At 34.6% G+C, this 22,319-nt stretch overlaps 2 protein-coding genes across 5 annotated transcripts in view; one reads left to right on the plus strand and one right to left on the minus strand.

Annotated features, from left to right (window-relative positions):
• Nucleotides 1-182: 182 nt before the first annotated feature.
• LOC129239326 (B-cell CLL/lymphoma 7 protein family member B) lies at nt 183-1,876 on the plus strand. The gene is made up of 3 exons (XM_054874761.1): nt 183-643; nt 710-897; nt 1,028-1,876. The coding sequence occupies exons 1-3, from the start codon at nt 555-557 to the stop codon at nt 1,147-1,149; spliced, it is 399 nt and encodes a 132-aa protein (XP_054730736.1). The 5' UTR covers nt 183-554; the 3' UTR covers nt 1,150-1,876.
• Nucleotides 1,877-4,516: 2,640 nt separating this feature from the next.
• LOC129237461 (alanine aminotransferase 2) overlaps nt 4,517-22,319 on the minus strand; it is a 66,337-nt gene continuing 48,534 nt past the window's right edge. For all 4 annotated transcript variants that reach the window (XM_054872237.1, XM_054872236.1, XM_054872238.1 and 1 more), the window contains 5 exons: nt 12,401-12,490; nt 9,831-10,090; nt 8,468-9,032; nt 8,115-8,373; nt 4,517-5,077 (listed from right to left, as the gene is read on the minus strand). In XM_054872237.1, coding sequence (XP_054728212.1) covers nt 4,929-5,077; nt 8,115-8,373; nt 8,468-9,032; nt 9,831-10,090; nt 12,401-12,490 — 1,323 coding nt within the window. In that variant the 3' untranslated portion in view covers nt 4,517-4,928. The remainder of the gene's footprint in view (nt 5,078-8,114; nt 8,374-8,467; nt 9,033-9,830; nt 10,091-12,400; nt 12,491-22,319) is intronic.

A 22,319-nucleotide genomic window follows, 5' to 3' on the forward strand; every position in this document is an offset into this window, starting at 1 on the left:
ATTTGTTTATATGAATATATATATAAACTCCGACCTGCGGGGTTGTAAAGCAAAATAGTTCTTGCACAATAATTGTCTCGAAAAAGAAAATAATAAAAACTTTCTTATATTTGAATTACCCTGTTTCGTTAAATTTTGACAGTAGTGCGGTTTATTGATTTTTTGTTTTGCATAAGGTAGGTGGTATAGCAAGTTTAAACAATATTTGACACGAAATCGAAAAGTTATTAAAGCAGCATTCTTGAAAGCATTTTTAAACTATTACTGGATATCTATAATAACAATTAACAACTTTTTGTGTTTCGCTTATAATTTCATTAATTGTTATGTGCGCAAAAATACATCTGCTTGCTTAAAGCAAAACTTCTATACTTGAACCCTAAAGGTATGGTCAGCTGTCATACGGTGGTGCTCGGCATTTAGCGGCCATTTTCGACGAATCTTCGTTTTCTGTTTACATCGTTCAAGTTGAAGTAGCAAGTTTCGAAAATCTTTGCTATTTAATAACCAAAAATTTAACAAATTAGCTTGAATACTGTATAAAATAGTTGAAAATGTCGCGTAGCGTTAGAGCAGAAACCCGTAGCCGAGCAAAAGATGACATCAAACGGGTAATGAATGCAGTGGAAAAAGTGAGACATTGGTAAGATGGCCTCCATCTAGTAAGAAAATGTGCCATATGAAATTTGAACTTATTTTGAAATTGCAGGGAAAAGAAATGGGTAACTATTGGCGATACCACGATGAAAATTTACAAATGGGTGCCAATATCAAATTCAGAAAAGAAAAAAGTGAGCAGCGCTAATAAGAGTGATAAGGAAAATTCACAGAAAGGCACGCCAACTCCACCACAAATAACGCCCTACGCCGGTCTAACTGCGGAAGATTCGAACACCTGTGAGTCGAAGCACACAAACTGATAAGTTCAAATGTTTGCATTCGAATTTAATTTTCTTGCTGCACAAATATCTGAACATAAGTGACAGTGAAACAATTAAATTAAACTATTGTTTTTCTTGCTCTTCAGGTTTTTCTATGGTGAGCGATTCTCAAGGTGCCACCGAATTCGTCTCTAGCATGCCATTTTCTGAGGACTCCAATTCACAGGGCAGTGAGGGACCAGTGAAACGGCTAAAGACTAGTGATTAATCATTTTAACCTCACTAAATCCACTCGCATCAGTTGCAACACACAATCAGTCAAACTCGAAAACCAAGCAATTTTTACGAATGGAAAAACATTAACGTTATAGAAAAAAAGAAAATAATGTCTTTAACTCCAAGGGATATTTAACGCTAAGCAAAGCATAATACTTGTGCCCGGCGTAACTGCACACTGCATATAAATATACATATAGTACTATACAAAAGTACTACTGCTACTAACTACGTTTAAGCAATTTATATTAAATAATTTTAATTTACTTACAAATATGAAATGTGCGCCTAGCTTAGTCATCATTATTGTAGTATTAAGTGGAATACTCCTCCAACTTGTAATTTATGTAATAATCCACTTTGTCCGTGCATTTGTGTGGAGACGAAAGGAGAATGCGTACCAATCTTATTAATAGTGTTGATTATAATGAAGACAAGTCCATTGTATTATTTAATTTTTATTTTGCCTTAGTTAATTGTAGTGCGAGCAGACATTTTATTAAGGCCCGCGTTATTTAAATACAACAATCAAAAAAACAAAAAAAAAAGAAAACAATGGCGATAATCGTGCACATTGTACGGTTGACGCAATGAGGCTGTCTGAAGGCACGTGCGTAACTTAAAATCTATCTAATTCAAGTATCTGTCAGTTGAAGAATATCAATTATTAATTTATTAAAGTTTGTATTAAAGATTTCATTTTTGCTCTAAGAAAAAAAATCATGGCAGTTTTATTATTGTTGCGGGAATTGAGGCGCCTATATTGTTGTAACATAATAAAGAGCTTGCCAAAAACGTTGGAGGAATAGTGCTGCAGTGAGTGAGCCTTGAGCGTAAATCGACCGTAAACTCGACCGTCATGGAAATAAAAGGTGAGTTGTTGTAACAACAAGACTTTGTTATATTTGATTGTTGTTGTTGTATCAGTAATATTGTACAAGCCCTGTCAGTGTAGGGTACATGACCAGTATATTTATTAACATCTTTTGGTTGATTTCAGATCGATTTGCAAGCTACGCAATACTTAAATTTTTTTTTATGTGGTCTAAATCCCTGTTTTTTTTTAAATTAGCTGTGCAGCCGTACGTTGGAAAGTACTAAACACTTGATTTCTACTAAATTTGGTCTACAACAATAATTCTAATGTAACGGGCCTATGATAAGGGCGGAGTAGCACCGGTGCTTTTGCTTCTACCTTCAAATGGTCTTAAGGGTTTAGGCTGATGTAAATATTTCAAAAAAATGTTTTTGATTTTTTTTACTTAAAATAATATATAATCTAATAATTTAAAAGTTACTTATTCAAAGGATTAAGGTGGGGAAAGTATCTAAACATTTCTTTTCTGAGTTTTACCCTAGTCAGTGTCAGTTCGAATATGACTGTCAAACCGAAGAGAATAAATCCAGTTATTAGAAAAAATGTCGCTTACTTTTCGTTAGGTCCAATATACATTTTTGTATATCTTTTGCGAGAACTTAATATCATTAGAGGAAAATTCAACTTTTTTTTACAGTTTTTATAAATCAACAAGAAGAACGAAGTTGAAAAGTAAACAAAATTTTAGCTAAAAAGAAGATTTTTCCTTCGTTTGATATCTGGAAGGGGGCGAAAAAAAAATCATCCAATATTGTTTTTAAATAACTTTTAATAAAAAAAAAAAATGACTGAGTGATGGGAATCTTTACGCGCTTCATTGCATGTCTGTTTGTATACGGCAGCTTTCTAGTTGACAAGTGTCAAATATGATTGACTTACGAAGCCATTTGCAAAAATTATAAATCTTTCGAAAGAGTGATTAATTTTGCGCCACTTTGCAGATATACATACTAGTGTGAATATAAGCGTTCGAAAAGGTTTTTTGAAAATTTAGTAATTTGAAACTTTAAAGTCCTTAGATCTATGGTTTCACGTTCATATGAAACTTTTCCTGAATAAGTTTTACAAAATTTATCTTCAACAAAAAAAAAAAAGAAACAAAATAAATACATAATAATAATAGAAATGTGTACAGTTATGTATACGTAAAAATATAATAAAGGGCCTTCCTCAAAATTTGGATCAATCTCATTTTTCTGCAGAAAAAATTTTTCTGCCTCTACAGAATTTGACTTAGGATCGATCTCATTTTCCCGCAGAAAATACACTTTTTCCAGCCTCTACAGAATTTGACTTTGGATTTATCTAATTTTCCTGTTGAAAAAGTTCCCAAAATACACTTTTTCCTGCCTCTACAGAATTTGACTTAGGATTCATCTCATTTTCCCGCCGAAAAAGTTCCCAAAATACACTTTTTCCTGCCTCTACAGAATTTGACTTAGGATTGATTTCATTTTCCCGCAGAAAATACACTTTTTCCTGCCTCTACAGAATTTGACTTAGGATTGATCTCATTTTCCCGCTGAAAAAGTTCCCAAAACTCACTTTTGCAGCCTCTACAGAATTTGACTTAGGATTCATCTCATTTTCGCGCCGAAAAAGTTCCCAAAATACCCTTTTTCCTGCCTCTACAGAATTTGACTTTGGATTGATCTCATTTTCCCGCTGAAAAAGTTCCCAAAACTCACTTTTGCAGCCTCTACAGAATTTGACTTTGGATTGATCTCATTTTCCCGCTGAAAAAGTTCCCAAAACTCACTTTTGCAGCCTCTACAGAATTTGACTTTGGATTGATTTCATTTTCCCGTTGAAAATACACTTTTTCCTGCCTCTACAGAATTTGACTTAGGATCGATCTCATTTTCCCGCAGAAAATACACTTTTTCCAGCCTCTACAGAATTTGACTTTGGATTTATCTAATTTTCCCGCTGAAAAAGTTCCCAAAACACACTTTTTCCAGCCTCTACAGAATTTGACTTAGGATTGATCTCATTTTCCCGCGGAAAAAGTTCCCAAAATACATTTTTTCCTGCCTCTCCCGTGTCCTAACCTCAGCACACACGAAATTTGCAGAAATTTATGCTGGATAGAGGATATCCGGTGGTCTAGTTTTCATTTTCGAAATCAAGATTTTGGTTGGTCACTTATATGCTTCCACGACAGTCGGTTCCGTTACCGGAAAGACCCGGATTTATATCCGGCCAAGGACTGTCACTTCAGCAGCATTTCCAGTATATATAATATATATGGGGAATGTTTATGCCACTACAACAACCACGACAACATGATTACTTATATGCGCTTTAGATTGCAAATTAAACTCATTTCATTATTTGGTGTTTTTTTTATTTTTTATTTAATTTAATACTTTCACACTTTGTATACAAAACGTTTTGAATTGCGGTCGTGTATAATCGCTTAACAAAAGTTAAATGCTAATGTTTCCAATAATAAACGAATTTAAAATAAAACTACTAACGGTTATTTTATATGGCTTACTTTTTTTCAATCAAAATTTGGCAATTTACAATACATTTATAGTTTCTCGTTATCCAATTTTCTGGCTTTTAAATTTAAGCTATGACAATGTTAAATTTAACAATTTAAATTAATGAATTTTTATTGTGTGTATATAAATATGTGTCTAATATTTATTACTTTTCGTTTTCGCAACATTTTTCTTGCCTTTAATTTAATCTAAGCACTTACTAATCACTATTATAGCACATTTATAAAAATTGAAAATATCTAACATATTTAAACAATCGCAAATCGTTCAGGACACACAGCAAAATCTGATAGCAAGTTTGTATGCTGCCGCGCTTCACCATTCACTTAATGGATGGTAGAATGCAATGCATTTCGTATATCACTTGGCTTTCTCCAGCACAATTTATTTGTATTTCTTCATGAAATCCGCGTGGAAAGTTTTGAATTTATCCAACATTATTTTCAGTTTGTCGGTCTGAGGCAGAATCGTGGTGCGGAAGTGATATGTGCCCTCTTTCTGGCCAAAACCGCTGCCGGGCACAATGCAAATACCTGGAAATTAAGAAAAAGGAATTAACAATGTAAACGAAAAATATTAATTTGAACAACTAAAAGAGTATAGGGTGTTTTTTTTTATATGCAAGAGAACTATAGATATCGATAATTACGGTTCGTTCCGACGACAGTCGGTTGTACGTAACCGGAAAGACCCGGATTTATATCTGGCCAAGGACTGACACTTCAGCAACATTCCTCGTATATGCATGGGGAATGTTTATGCTGCTAAAACAACAACAACAACAATATAACTATGGTTTGACAGCTGAGCAATGACAAACTGTGTTGGCATTTCTGTTCAGTAAGGTTTCCATTTTTTGAACAACATCAAGACGCACACCACAAATAGAAGGGGGAGCTCGGCCAAGCTCGTAACAGAAGTGCGTGCATCAATTACTTACTTTATTTTTACGGTTTGGAAAGGCATGAGGAGTCGCCTAAATTGTGGAAACTCACTTTGAAAAAAATAAATCTGTTTGCATAGAACGCTGGCGGTATCATCAGTCCTTATATCTTTTGAAATGAGGAAGGACCGGAATATTGTTTCCAAGAATTAATCAGCTAAACATGGGCGGCATTTGCTTCCAACAAGAAGGCGCAACTTGCCATACAGCGCGGTTACCAATCGATTTACTATAATATTCAAGCCACCATTGACGCCACACGGCTAGATTTATCGGAAAAAGTAGTAAAAAATTGAAAAGATCGAATGGACCATGTAACTCGTAGCCGCGGCGGATATTTCACGGATATAAGGTAGTAGCCCGATGTAACGGGTTCAAAAAATCGAATTTTTTCGGAAGAAAAACATCTTAAAAATATACTATAAAAATTTCAGACAGAAATTTTAATTATTTTTAAAGTTATACCTAAAATAAGAGAGCGCGCCGTAGTGTGTATGAAAGCGTGGGACACGCTATAAAAAATCTGTTGTCGAAACTTTAAACGCGTTTTTCTCAAAACCATGTTTTCGAAATTTCGGGGAATCACTGACTCAAAACTATTCAACCGATTTGGCTAAAAATTTAACCCGTTATTCTATACACACATATCTAGATCCCGGACCTTTAAAACATTTAATTTTTTAATAATAAACTATTTAATTTAAACAATTTATGAAGAAAAAAAATTAGATTTTGAGAACTTTTTCACAAGTCCGTCATTTTTTTTTTTTTTTTTTTTTTTATGTATATTTTAGGTTCGGGACCTAAAATAAAGTCTACAGAATAATAATCTCTTTGAATTTTTTATTTCAGATGATTTTGGAAGGCTGTGTGCTTCCCCAAACCAACTCATCTTTTTTTTTAAGGACTCCACTTTGACGTCAAAAATTTTAAACAAGTTAATATAAAATTAACTTAAAAATTTTTTTTTCTAATATATACTTCAAAACACCAATAAAAACTTTAAAACGATCGCATTTTATTTTCTTTTTAAAAAAGATTCATGAGAAAATGTCGAAATTTCGGTCGTTACACCGGACTACTGCCATAAAATAAAAAAAAAAAAAATAAATAAATGCCATGAAATCAGCTACCAGATTATAACAAAAAAAAATGTATTCCAATCATATTTCTGTTTTACATTATCATTTTAAGTATAGGGTATGCAGATGGCATTTGTGGAACAAACATCAAGACGCACATCACAAGTACGAGGAGAAGCTGTGCCAAACACCCAAAAAGGGGGTACGCGCCAATTATATATATGTATTATATATATATGCAGATGGCATTTCTGTAATAATTAAAGGCAACCACGAAGGGACCATAAAGGACTTAATGCAGGATACCTTAAAAATAACCTGGGAGTGGTGTTGAAAAGATGGATTATCAGTCAACCCTTTTAAAACCATTATTATCGTATTTACCAGGAAAAGAGTTCTAAATATGGTATACCCACCCTGAGAATAAATGGAATAGAGGTACCCCTAAAGGAAGAGGTTAAATATCTAGGAATTATCTTGGATAAGAAACTCACAAAACTACAAAGGCTGGTGTGCCTAAACATAACAGGAGCCATGAGAACTACCCCAACTGCTGGCATGGAAGCGCTTTTAAATTTACAACCGCTACATTTAGCAATACAAAAGGAAGCTACAATGGAAGCGCTCCCTTTTCATATGAAAGAAAAACTTGAAACCAGGAGATCTTACTGGATACCTCAATATCTTGAACAGGGTTCAACATGCAGTACGCATAACCGAGTCGAATGATCACACGGAACTCGTACTCAATTTTATAAAGAGATACAAGGTTATCTTCCCGTCTAGGGAAGAGTGAAACACTAACCCAATATGGATAAATGATGGCTCACAAAAATGGTACACAGATGGTTCCAAAACGCTCCAAGGAGTAGGAGCAGGAATAGTGGGGCCTGGAGCACAAAAATCCCCAACACTAAGTACAGATACCACAATTTTCCATGCAGAGCTCTTCGCCATAATGGAAACAGTGGAAATCATATCCAAAAGAGGGTTCGAGAAAGTAAAAATTAAAATACTTTCTGATAGTAAATCGGTTCTGAAAGCCTTAAATAGCTTCACATTCAAGTCAAAAGTCCTAATAGAGTGCAACAATGCACTCAACAAACTGGCCACTCATAATCAGGTCTCACTTATTTGGGTACCAGGGCATGAGGGACACGAAGGAAACGAGAAGACAGACTTTTATGCCAAGACTATGCAGGTTCTGCTGTGATAAAGACGAGTCTATGGAATACTTAATTACCAACTGTGAGGCATTAGGCCACAGGAGACACAGAATCCTGGGCTCGTACCTACCAGAGGAGGAAGACCTACAATTGCTCCCTCCTAAGGAGCGGGATCGATTCCTCGGTATACTAAATAATTAAAATTAAGTAAATAGGGGCGCACAATAGATCAATCTGGTAGCAGTGCATAAAGGTCTTAGCCTAACCCGTACAACCACTACCATAATTTATCATTTTAAGTTCTCAAGCTCTTAAAAAAACACCCGCTACATAATAGCAGTCAAAATTGTAGGCCGGCTCCATCGGCAAGTGTACTAACCACTCGATTCCAGCAATTCAAATGCATAGAAAGTGTCGGGTGTCATATTCTTCGCCTTAGCTGCCGCGATGGCCTTTGGTGGTATGACGATTTGCGGGAAAGCATACATCGCACCTTGGACCACGTTCACCTTGAAACCTTCGAAGCTATTGAATGTTTTGTACACTAATTCAGCGCGCTCCTTAAGACTATCCAGCACCGATGCCTTCTCAGCGATGTATTGCTCATATGAGGGCTCACCCTTCTCCGGTGGGTAAACCTATAAATAAAAAATAAATAAGAAGTGCATATGTAAATATGTAAAAAACCTGCACGCCTGCCAACAAATGTGTGTTTCATCGACTACAACTCACCAATGCGCTCACAGCCACCTGACCAGCAGAGGTGGGACACAATGAAGCTGTAATGGATTTTGTCAGTATGGCTTGCACCTGAGGGCACATGTTCAGGATCTCCATGTAGCCGCCGCGTATACCACATTCGCCTAGATAGCCTTTCGATGTCGACAAAAAGCTGCACAATTCCATTTCTCTGTAGGGTGAACCCATTTCATGTGCTACGCTTTTGAAGGAATAGAACTTCGAATTTGGCGCGTAAATATTGGCCTGATACACTTCGTCGGCCAACAACAGCAGTTTGTGCTTGTGCGCGAATTTAATCACATCGACGATATTTTCACGCGTTAGCACCTGACCGGTGGGATTGCCTGGATTGATGATGACTATGGCGCGTGGTTCGCAAGTTTGACGTGCTTCTTGATAGGCGCGCTCCAGTTCGGACACCTCCATACTCCAATTTTGCTCTTCATTTAGGTAGTAACCGATACGAGTCATGGCATATTCAGAAATTGTGGCCGAGTACAGAGGATATTGGGGTATGGGCACCATCACGCCGGGACGCTTGCCACCGACCTTAGCACTGCAATAGATGATAAGATTAATGGAGAATGAAGTGATGCTATTATGAAAACACTTGCAAATGTTTGTACATTAGGATGGGGGGAAAAAAATAAATTTGTGCAATGGCCAGAAAAAATACCAAAAATGGTAATCATTTTGTGCTTTGGCCACAAAAAAAACTGAGAGCCTTATTTTTTTTCTTTTTTTAATTTACCCGCCGTCCACGCCATTGAATTCCCATGGGTAAATTGTAATTTTCCGTAAATTTAGTGTATTTTTTATATGGCAGCACGGGTAAATATTAAAAAAAAAATAAATAAAAATTTTTTCCAATAAAAAAATTTCTATAAAAATTATATTAAAAATAAAAATAAAACAAAATTTGTTTTTGGATTTTTTTTATTGCAAAAAAGAAAAAAAACGTTTATTGGCATTTTTTTATTGGAAAAAATTGTTTTATTCGAATGTTTTAATTGGAAATTTTTTTTTTTAATATTTTTCTTTATTTTCTTTTTAATATTTATTTTTCTTTTTTATATGAAAAAAAACTTTTTTCCAATTAAAAAAAAACTTTTTTCCAATTTTTTTATTATACGACAAATAATTTTTTAATTGGAAAGAATGTTTTTGGTTTCTGTTTTTAGTATAAAAAAATAAAAATAAAAATTTCGAACAAAAAACTTTTTTGTTAAAAATTACTTTTGTTAAAAAATTATAAATAATTTTTTTTTTGACCACAGAACAAACTTAGCGCGCAGTATCAAGAGAAAACAATCGTTTTTTGGCACATCCATACAATGGCAATTTAAATACTCACCGTACAAGCGACAAAATGCTCTTGATGCCTGGTGTGGCCCCAGCAGTTAGATAAATATTCTCCCAATTACTTGGAATGCCGTCACGCTTCTCAATGAAATCAGCCACTTGTCGACGAATCGCCTCAATGCCGGCCGAATCAGTGTAGGAACCCACTGAGTGGCCTTGACATCCTCCTAAGATTATGCGAGCACGCTTCTTCACATCCTCTGGGTAGTCGGGCGAATCGAGGAGGCTTGTGTCGAACGTCAGCGCCATCAACTGCGGAGAAAACAGTTAAAAATCGATCGGGTTTGATGGGTATGAAAGTACACAGTCTACATACATACATACATACATATATAACACTCCATTGAAACCAAATTAATATTTTGAAAATACTTTGAATTCTTTTCTAAATTGTTTTCTAAACTTTTGCAAATTTGTTGGAGTACATCACTTTCCATTGAAAAAAAAAAACCAAAATGAAAATTTTGCTGCTTTTCCATCAGAGTTATAAAGTTTTTGATGTTTTAAGACTTCCGCCAAAATATTTCGGAACGTTGCTTTCAAATATCTCTTATTTTCATTCCGTTGATAAACATTTTTAAAGTTTTTTTATGCAGATTTGTTAAGTTTAAACTCTTCAATCATCTGGGGTAATATTTTCGAAAAATATTTTTAAAAACGAATTTTATTTACATAAAGCGGTTCCTCTGACGCACGTACAGATTTACTTCTTAATATTTTACCGTTGTTTTTTTTTTTGTTTTTGTAAAAAGGGGAAGTAGGTAAATTTGGAAACGTGCGAGGACCGTGCTTTGACAAAAACTTATCCTTTCCATCCTTCCGCACAATAGTCAGCGCTATATTTGCATTGGGGCTGCTAAAAACAAGCAAACACAAAAAAAGCACACAGTTACACATTGCATCAAGTGGCGGCATCCAGAGGAAGCGGGCAGCCGCGGTAATACCGCAGACACACCTCTCTAGCGAAGTCCTCAAACATCTGTGCGATCATTCTGCCCCAAAAATGTGAGCCACAGATGGCGCTCAAAGCAGTAAAAAGCCGTTGTTTCTAAGCAACGACAGGTGGGCATTCCTACTACTTAGAACTGATAACGACAGGCTAATCACCTACCCTGTCAGAAATCAAATAGATTAACGAAACCAACGCAAGACAAGCCTTGTAGAGGCCCAATGCTGCGGAGTGAACAAGAAAAACCAATTTTTTTTCCAAAATATTTTGGCGGAGTCTTAAAATATAAAATTTATAGTTAGGAAAATTCGCCAGTTTTTTCGGCGAAGCACCTTAATATTAGTTTGGGGAAAAAGAAACTCATTATTTTGCGCAAATGGTTTAAGGGGACAGATACCTGTAAAATTTCGAAAAAAAAAATTTTTTTTCATAAAATGTTAATATAATCCTTTAACATATTCTTAAAAAAAATTTTTTGAACGTAAATTTAAGTATTTCTTATATTATAGATCGTCTACCGTGACGACTGTATTCTTTGCGTTCGAGCGCTGGGAGAAGTATAGTTACGTTGTATTCAAACTTTAGACGCGTTTTTCTCAAAACTATATTTTTCGAATTGGCGTACACGATAACTCGAAAAGTTATTGACCGATCTCCCTGAAATTTCGCACACCTCATTTTTATGATATTACTTTCTATGTGTATTTACAAGTTTTTGAAAAAATAATTTTTCCAAAGCAAAACTAGTAGGAAAATTCGCCCCAAAATTCTTTTGTTTTTTGAAGCAGTTTTTTTCATTTTTTTTAAATTCATATAGAAATTATGACAATAATAAATAAAAAAATTTTTGGTTTTTTGTATACAGGTCACAGACGCTGATGCTGCAATGCCCACCGATTGAGAAGCCCCGCTGCGACCTTCCTAGAAGAATTGAGTATACATCCGCCATTTTAAATGATTAAAAAATTTTTTTTTTTTTATTATTTTAATGTATAAATAAACTTCCAATTTTGAAAAAAATATATTGACTTCTTCATTTTAAATAATTTTAATGAAAATCAGTGAAATATGGCCGTTTACAGGTATCTCTCCCCTTAAAACTGTTTTATAGTCGATCTTTAGCTCCTGGTCGACTACTATTTATATTCCGGTCAACTTCGATTATTTCTGCGATTTTATCGATATTTTATTTTACATCACAAAAGGCCTGCACGGAATCGACGGAACCAAAATTGCACATAATTAGCTGTTACAGCATCGGCACCATAAACACCATTTACAATTTCAGCGGCCTGGCTTGCATTTTCGCATATTCGTCTTTGTCAAAGAAAAACTTCAAAATGCACCGAATTTTCTCTTTGTTGCCTACCATTGTTAACACCCTGTAACTCACAACTGAATGGAAGAAACAAAAACAGCAAAAAAATTTTTTTTTAGTGTGAAATGTCACCCTGACAACGAGCATAAACTTTAAATTGTTTGATCGATACTTTACGGGATATCGATACTCTACCGAGTAAATAATGGATTTCTTTCCCCCTCCCCCCCAGCTAATATGTATGTATGTACATATACTTATACATATATGCAGGTAAATCTATTCGCTTTCTTACCTGTCTCAGGAAGGTGAGAGGCTTTTGTCCCATAGCATGACAATCACCAATGTTAGCACGGATGACCTGATCGAAAGGCTTATTCGCGCCCTGAAATTTTAAAAACAAAAAATATATAATATAACAATAAATATAATTTACAAAATAAAAAAATATATATATTCTTAGTTTATCGGACTGTTAAATGAATTTATTATTTAAATATGGGGTTTTATTTTCATTTTATTTAAAAAAAATGCACCCTAGTAAGACTGTGTAAAGCAAGTGCCAATAAAGAAAATGAAAGCAAATAGCGGCAATTAAGGGGACCCGGTGGTCTAGAAATTTCAAAATATCAATTTTTTGTTTTTACGATATTTCGAAAGTATTACTGTGAAATTTTCATGCGTAAATTCCCAATATTGTAGCTTCTACAACCCATTAACCAATTAGAGCGCGGTCCAAGAGTCTGCGCGGTCCTGTGCTTCAAATTTTAAACTCATTTATCTCGAAACGACTTTTTCGGCCTGGTGCGAACAACACCATCGAGGGCCAATTTTTCGGGAGGCTCAACTTCAGCTCCATTTTTAAAATTATTAAAATTAAAATTTTATTTTTTTTTTTATGTAAAAGGAGTTAAATAAAAAGCCTAAAAGATTTAAATATCGTTTTTCATTTTCTTTTTCATTGTAAAAAAAAATGCCTGAAAATACCCTAAATTTTCGAGTTCAACACCACCGGGACCCCTTAAGCTACTAATAAAAAGGGTTTTACAATAAGAGGTGTTATTTTGCTATTCGAAGAATGGGTTCATTGCTTGTGTGGCACGTAGCGCCGTCTTGTTGAAAATAAACGTTGTCCAGATCAATACCATCCAATTACGGCCATAAAAAATCGTTAATCATCTCTCGATAGCGCAATCCATTCACCGTAACTGTAGCTACAGCTTCATTTTAAAAAAAGTAAGGTCCACTGACCAAACAGTCACACGTTGAGAATAGAGAGGCTTTTCAACAATAATTCTTGGATTTTCTAAGCCCGAGATCCGACAATTTCGCTTGTTGACGAAGCCACCGAGGTGGAAATGGGCCTCATCACTCAAGATGATTTTTCGATGGAGTTCCGGATCATTTTCATGAATTTCAACGACTCAATCAGCAAAGACACGACGTTGTTGATGATCGGCCGGCTTACGAGCCTTATACTGAATTTTAATAATTTCAATGCGTTGTTTCAACGTGTATAGTTCCATTTTTATTAATGGCGTAGTTTCTACTTGTCAAATATAAAAAAATGACAAGTTTCAAAAGTGACATCTACCGAAATAGCGGGCTATTCAAAATAACACCTGTTATTGGAAAACCCTTTACTTAGGCACTGTAATTGAAATCTGCATGTTATTCATGACAATTTTTTTCGCTAATTTTGATTTTAAAAAATGTAGTTCATTCTACCGCCAAAGCAACATATTTCTAAAGCTTCAAACTTTTTGAAAAAAATAAATAATTGGCGCGTACACTTCTCTTAGGTGTTTGGCCGAGCTCCTCCTTCTATTCGCGGCTTGCATCTTGATGTTGTTCTACGAATGGAAGGATCTACAGTTTTAAGTCGACTCCGAATGACAAATAGTTTTTATGAAGAGCTTTTACATGACAGAAATGCACCATTGCCGACCAAGAGGCGACCGCTATTATTATAGAAAAAACTGTTTCTATCATTTTGGTATTTCATGAACCGATATTCGAACCTACGCACTTCCGAATGGTAATCATTCACCAACCCATTCGGCCACGACGGCCGCTATACAAACTTAGTCTATGAAAATTAATGACTTTCAAACGAGAATTAAATCTAACAGTTTAAAATTCAATTAAAAATCAATTACCCTGTTTCACCTTAGAGTCAAACCTATTGTGTCTCAACTACATACTTTACTACCAGTTTGCTTTTTACGCCAAGTAGTAGTTCGTCTTTTATCTTTTTCGAATGCTAACAGCTGGTATTTTTAAGACGGCGTTGACCTACGAAATATCAATTGTCAGCTTATGTATCACTACCGCAGAAGTTAACGAGCTACTCCGCTTCCAAGTCACCTATGCAGCAGCGAATAAAGCACTCGTAGTACAGGATGAAGCGTACAAACTGATGAACGATTCCATGGAATTTATATTCGTCAAATTCCCTTAAGTGCATCTTTAATTAGTGAATCATTCCTATTTATAGTAATGGAAAAATATAATATTTGTTTTGCACCCAACTCGCCTCTAATTGGGCATTTTGCAACTGGTACAAAACTAGTCGCTTTCGAACAAGTATGCTTTCCTGTTTATGAGCCAGGTAGTAGTTCGGTTTTTCCCGTTAGGAAAATTATGGTCGACGCATGTATGTGCACATGTGTATACATACATGTTCATGTGTATATATATGTTTGTATGTAAGTGCGTAGTTCATTGATAAGCTGCTGGGCAAGTGCATTGTATATTTTTGAACTGCGGTCGGTTATAAAAGAGCTAATAAGATATGTGTGCCAATAAAGCAAAATTAATTTATAACGCAACAAACGAAGGGTTGTTAATTTCTTTACCGTCAAATGATAAGTATTCGTAGGTTGTGTCTATAAGGAATGTTAGGAACGATGAAAGAGAAGTAAATACAAATATTTGATGACGCCGAAAATAAATTTTTCATATGCATACACAAGCATGCCTGTATATTCATACAAGCACAAGTGCATGCATATAATACAAAGTGGCGTAAAATTAATCACCCTCATCGGAAGATTTATAATTTTTCCAAATGCCGTCGATCATATTTGAGACTTGTGAACTCGACAGCTGCCGTATACAAACAGGCAAAGAATGGCGCACGTAAAGGTCAAAATAAAGATTTCCATCACTTAAGATAGTTTTTTTTTATTTAGTAAAAATGTTGTGCAAAAACAAAAATAGATGATTAATTTTGCGCCACCTTGTATATGGGGCTTTCCATACGCCCGTGAACCTTTGAATTTCAGATTTTTTTGCTACTTGATAATTTCGTAGCATTTGGGGTGTATTTGCATTGTGTCAAACGGTTTAGCAAAATTTAAATTTTTTTCTAATCAAGAAGTTTTTGCTAATCAAAATTTTGTGTCGTCCTTTTTTCAGGCATTTTTATCTCCAAATCTACTGATTCTAGAAAAAACTAGTGTTAACGACTGAATTAAGGTTTAGTAACACATTTTTTAGAAATAGCTAAATTTTATTAAATTTTTGAAGAGAAAATGCTTAGGCGTCGATGGACGAGCGAGAAGGGAGAGTAAAATTTCAAGGCCATCAACGTTTTGGGCATTTTCGTTACGCGAGAGAGAAAAAAGATATAACGTAGAGGAAAAGGAGAGAGAGAGCTATACCTTATATATATCTTAGATACACTTTAAGCTGTTTTCCTGAGTTTTTCCTTGTGGTTGCTAATTTCTAGAGAGCAATGACACTGCCTGGTTTTTGGCGCTTGTTCGTGGGTGCAAACTTGTAGGAAATATATTTTTGGTGCCTACTTTTCGGCGTTATATTTTCTTGGTTCCTACTGTTTGGGGCATTTTTTGGTCCCAATTTTTTTGGCGTTTTTTTTGTGCCTACTTTCTGACGCTTATTTCCGTCTCGTGGCTAGTGCTTGTGCGCACTATAAAGTGCTATCCATTCCGGCGTCGGATTTATTCGTATTGCCTTGAGGTAATTTGTGCCGTTGCTGCGGTCCTGGAATCGCTGCGTTTGTGCGGGTGATAAACGCTCGGAGTAGTGCGCGTTGTTGCCACAGTTTGTGTCCGGCGTTTACCTACACCGGTCGACCCTTCTCCGTTTTTTGTAAATTTTGTCTATTTGTATTCTTTGCAAATGTTGTGAATTTATTTAGATATATATTCTTTCTCTCTCTCTCGGGTCTCTCCCTCTTTCTTTGTCTGCCTTGAAAGTTTCACTTCTGTTATGTGTACTATGCTACATGCCCTTTTTTTAATTTTTTTTTTAATAAAATCTAATTTAAATAATTTTAATAAAAAATAATTTTGCTGTTTTTTACCCTAAGGAATAATCAAATGTTGCAAATCCATATTTCGTTAAAGTTTGAAGTGTCTTTAAGAAAAATTTAAGGTGTTAGAAATATGCATTTTCTTAAAGTATAATATCTTAAAAATATTGTGTGAAACTTTCAAGTGAATCTGACAAATAATTTTCGAGTTATTCAATAATTAACAAACGGCGCTGGGCACTCCGGACCTCGATAGCAAAACTTTAAATGCGTTTCTCTCAAAACTATGTTTTTTGAACTGGTGATCACTGTAACTTAAAAACCGCTTCGTAGATTTCAATAAAATTTATACTGCTTTTGAAAAATATAAAAAACTCGTGCCTCGGAGGATTTTTTTTTTTTAATTTCGACTTTTTTAAACAATTAATGGCCGGTTTTTATCGAAAATCTTAAAAATAAATCTGAAATTTGAAAAAAAGCTTCGATCAGGCGCAAGATTCTCTATTAGTAAAACTATTTTCTCTTGTCCTTTTGATTTTAGATGAGTCTCCAGGACTTGTGATGATCACCGCAAGGGACTTCTGGAGAAACGAGCTCCACACAAACAGCGCTAACTTTTACAATTATTAATTTTTTTTTTTTTTTTAATTTTGCTAAAGTCAACTCGAAATATGATGTATTAATGCTATGTTTTTACTTTTGTGAAATAAAGCAATTGACTGCAAAAACAAAAATTATTGAAAATTATCATTTTTTCGGGCCTCTGACTACCCCTAACCCCAAAATGCAGTGATTTACTAAATTAATTATTTTGTTTTTGTACTAAGATGCAGCTCCTAAAACTAAGAAAACTATTTTTTGTACTTATTTCATCAAAAATTAGTTTCTTGGATAAAAATGACTTTCATTTATATGTAATTATTTTCGATTTATTTTGCTTATAAACAAAGTGATATTTAAATTTTATATTTATTTTAGTTCAAAGTTCAACTAAAACTGAATGAATTTCTGTTTTTCCAAATATTCATTATTATTAATTTTTTAAAGCTTGCGAGTAATAAATTTGCGAGTAAAATTTTCTTTTACTATTGTAAATAAAAAGAAAAAATATTTTGAGTGATTGAACTCTTTATTTTGACCTTTACGCGCTCCATTGCATGTCTGTCTGTCTAGTTCAGAAGTGTCAAATTTGACTAACGCACTACGTCATTTGCCAAAATTAAAAATTCTCCGATAGGGTGATTTATTTTGTAGTTAATACTTGTCTCCTTTTCGGTCTTCTGGCCGTTTTATAAAAATGAAAGAAACAAAATATATAAAAACAGTTGCACTTTCTCTCAATGAAATGCAATGAAACGCAATGCAACATCCGCCTGCCTTTTCTTCTTCGCACCTGAGTCATATAGGGCACAAACACAAACCAATTCATCAAGTCAAAATTCATCATCAAGTAATGACTGCAATGTGCCATGTGATTTGTTACTACCCCACACAAATAATTAGATTTCATTTAGTGGTAGCGCACTGATCACTATGATAATTGAGTACTACAATAACAACGTAACATACAAAACGAGTGCATAACAATTGAAAACCGCAAGCGAATGCATTGCATTTGTAGTTTTAAATTTTCACTTGTGTGGTCTCCAAGTGCACTTGCACATTTGTATGCATGATATGTGTAGTTATGTGCATCAGCTGGTGGGTGTTTTGCGCCAAGGTATGAAATATAAGAATATTACAAAATTCACATTCAAATGACCTCTCCGTGGCAAATTTCTAAGATCTGAATGCAATTTACAATTATTATGGGAAATTAACTAGTTTCCGAGTAGTGCCATGAAGACATGATTAGTTCACTTTGCTTTCCGATTTAAATATGAATGAAACTTTCGACGTATTGGCCGCTTACAAACACAATCATAAATATAACCGCCTATTTCAAGGAAGAATTTTGATTTAGTTCTGAGAGTAGGTCGATGCACAATTGTTTTGTACAGCCGGTTGAAAGCCTCCGCTGCTAGCGCTGCGTTTGCTTCAGTTTACCAAATAATTTATTATCATGTAAGCTTTTTAAAATAAAAATAAATAATTTGTAATTTGGTGTGCAATCCACCGTCAGCTAAATTTTTTTTACAAAAATCAATGGAATTTTTCTTACTTATGTACAATTTCAAATTTATATTTTATAGGACCAAAATTAAAAAATCTGTAAAACTGGGTACCAAAAATCTTTCTAGAAATTCGATTTAAAAGTCATGAAATTGTGTTGAAAGGCTTGGAAATATTTGGAAAAATTGGATTTACGTGGTTTTTGATAAACAAAAAAATTATGGAAACTCACATAAAAAAGGAAAAATAGTCACAACTGGCCAAAAATGTTGAGGTGAGGGAGTTTGGGAAATTTTCTTAATTTTTGAATAGATACTAAAATTTGGATTTATACGGTCTTTGACAATGATCTATAATCTATAAAAAAAATGTGAAGAAAAACAAAACAAAACAAATTTTAGCGAACTGTTAAAAATGTTGTTGTGAAGGAGTTTAGGGAATTTTTTAATTTGTTATTAAGACTTCAATTTGAATTTATACGGCCTTTCTTCGACAATATTTATATAGTATAGATTATACTTAAAAAAAGAAATAATGAAAATTAAAAAAAAAAGCAAAAAGTGTACACATAACCGAAGTGAAACTTTCAAGGCAGACAAACAAAGAGGGAGCGACCCGAGAGAGAATGAGAGAGAGAGAGAGAGAGAAAGCATATATATCTAAATAAATTCACAACATTTCCAGAGAATACAAATAGTCAAAATTTACAAAAATAATACACGTGGTATATCAACTGCTTATATACTATAGCGTCTGCTGGCGTGCTCACACTATACGTTGCTCTCTCTCGCTCCGATGTATTAGCGTGGCGTTAGAGCCGTGCGCACATATACCGTCTAACATTATAATGTGCATAGACAAGGCACGCGCATGCGCAATACTATCTATCCTATTCTAACAATATGTTGCTTGCTTCCGCTCTACTATAGTAATATGGCGTTAGTGCTGTACGTTTACGCGTCCCTCTCTTTCTCTCTCTGTTATATTCTAACGCCTTGTATATAATGTATACGTGGTTCTCTTTTGCTCCTACAATACGAGTAACGTCGTACGACTTAGACTAGAGCCTTAGCGTAGGAGTGGGAGAAAAGACGAAGGACCGCACAAAAGGGAGATGTGAATAGCCTAAAGAGTATCTAAGATATATAAAAGGTATAGCTCTCTCTCTCTCTTCTTTTCCTCTACGTTATATCTTTTTTCTCTCTCGCGGAACGAAAATGCCCAAAATATTGCATGGTCTCTCCATTCTTGCTCGTCCATCGACGCCTAAGAAGTTTCACTTCAGAAGAAATGGCCAAAACTGGTAAAAATGTTGAGCTATTGCTTCGTTTTGTCGAGAGCTGTATTCCAATTTCTCGATTGTGAAAACTTAACGAAGTTAGCGGTAAAAGCAACGAATTGAAAACCATTTTTCATGTGTCACCGCGAATGAAAAATCGAAAGAGAATTTCCAATGTCTCTGTTCAAGTTGTCTCTATGTGTAAATCGGGACTAAGGTCGCTTATCCCATAGGAAAATTTTACATAAAAATATTTGTCTGGCGATTTTCAAATGCTCTGGTGAGCATAATTTTCAAATGCAGTCCCCAAAGGATGCTTTTTCATGTCCGTTGACTTTCTAGTTACCGCCATTTTGAGTGGGAAAGGGTTCATTAAGTTTGCATTTTTCATCAGCGCAAATTTACGCACATTTCTGCCAGGAAATTTTACGTTTTCTAGCCTTTTACGAACGGTTCTACTTGATATAATATTTTGAATATCTGCTGCAATCTTTTTACACGTAAAGAAAGGTTTTTTAGACAAGTACGATCTTCCTATCTATCTATTCAATCTGTTCAATTACTTCTTACTTCCTTCATATATTTTATACTCCTTTTTTACCTACAGCATCTCATACAAATTTTACATTGTTCGAAACTGTGCCGGAAATTTTAATTTCCCGATCAAACGCAACTTTTTCATAAAAAATCTCCTCAACGAGATTAAAAATCCGTTTGTGCCGAAAACTTGATACCTTAACGAATTCATAAAGGGGAATTCACAATGAAGTGCAAATGGCCTGCCAGCATGGCACTTGTACAATATGATGGAAAACATATCCATTTTGTTGTTGTATTGCCACAGTAATTTGCAAATGCCTGTCGAAATAATGGAAAAATTTGTCACCATGAAATTCGCCGAACGTTGGTTACATCGCTGTGGCGCGCATGACTTGTTATTAGGGCAATGCAATTACCAAAAGCGCGGGCATTACTACGAGTGCGCTAATGACTTTCGTTTGACGTCGATCAAGAAAACCCTAATTACCTGATGATTTATATGCACTTATATAAATGTGTACCTATGTATTTAAATTAATATTTAATATGGCGTGCTTGGCCAGTGGCGTTTGGCTAGCAACACAATCGGTTGAAATCTGTACCTAAGTGCCTATTTGGTTATCAATATTTACTTATCACTTGTTTGATAAAAAACAAACCTCTATACTGTGACATTTCATAAGAGGCAAACAACGTGAACGGAATTCATATATTGACGGACTCTCTGAAGTTATTATGTGCACTTCATACATTCTGTCAAAAAAGTACCAGGAATTGTTCAATAAATCTCAAAATAATTCTTTAATCATCAAAATTTATTTTGTCGCCTTCAAAATAGGCTCCATTCAAAGTAATACACCCCTTTTAAACGCGTTTGAAGAACTCTTCTTCAGCGAATTCTCCTTAAGCATGAAATTATGGTATCGCTCATTGATGTTTAGTGAGTCTTAATGACGAAGTGTGACATTGAAATTGGATGCTACCACAACCATTCTAGAAACACATAGTAGGTGATCTGAAGATAAGTAAAAATGCGTTTTACCCTCCTTATGTGTGAAGTGAATGATCAGCTAAAAATTTTGGCGATATTCAAACCCGGTGTTTCTGGTGGACACAATTCCATTTTAGAAGGTACATTGTGATAGTGGTTTTTCCATCCGGGCACCCTAATCTATTTATATACAATTAAAATTATTGCGATTTTCGTTGTTACTAAATGCTTTCATGTTTATGCATTGGAGGGTTATATACAGTTAGAATTAAAAAAAATCGATTTTGTTTTTATTTTATTTTCTTAATGTACACATATTTAAGAATGCACGCAGAAAATTTAATATCGTGCCGGTGAATATTTTCAAAGTTACATGCTAATTTGAAAAGGCGTTTCAGAGAATTTTTCCCTATGTAAAGTGCTTTTCAAACTTTAAACGCGTTTTTCTCAAAACCGTGTTTTGGAAGTCGGTGGAGACGATTTCTCAAAAAGGGCTGAACCGATCGTCTTGAAATTTCAACACAACCTTCTCAGATATATTCTATTTTTCGAAGGAATAAGAATTCTGATGATTTTCATTATTTTTTTAGGCAATTTTTCGCGAAAATTTTTGTAGAAAATTCGATTTTTTTTCCTATAGCCGCCATTTTATCAAAAATTAAAATTTTGAATATTCTTTCGATTAATACCTAGCTTTATCTGCCTACAAAAAGAATCTAAATGGTTTTTCGATTTCAGATAATCTAATCCGGAGATATTTTGTCCACCGCCGAACGCTGTTTTTTGGTGGACGCTTGGGAGATCATCTCCAGGAGCCGTGCACTTCAATATTTTCACTAGCTTTACCTGCCATAATTAACTTTAAAGTAGCCATTACTTGAATAATTAAAAATTGTATTTGTTTAATAATATCGTTCTTTGTAAAAATTCACAAAAAAACGTGATTTTTCAGCCTTACAAGTGTATAACCCCTTAGGCATTTGGTCTCCGACATAGGCCACCAACTAGACCGC

The sequence above is a fragment of the Anastrepha obliqua genome, chromosome 2 (assembly GCF_027943255.1).
Source record: "Anastrepha obliqua isolate idAnaObli1 chromosome 2, idAnaObli1_1.0, whole genome shotgun sequence".
NCBI classification, from domain to species: Eukaryota; Metazoa; Arthropoda; class Insecta; order Diptera; family Tephritidae; genus Anastrepha; species Anastrepha obliqua.

Bases quoted from the DNA above. Each gene is read 5' to 3' on its own strand.
- LOC129239326 (XM_054874761.1), top strand. From the start codon at position 555: ATGTCGCGTAGCGTTAGAGCAGAAACCCGTAGCCGAGCAAAAGATGAC. The intron at 644-709 runs GTAAGATGGCCT...TTGAAATTGCAG, and splicing joins GTGGAAAAAGTGAGACATTG to GGAAAAGAAATGGGTAACTA. The intron at 898-1,027 runs GTGAGTCGAAGC...CTTGCTCTTCAG, and splicing joins TGCGGAAGATTCGAACACCT to GTTTTTCTATGGTGAGCGAT.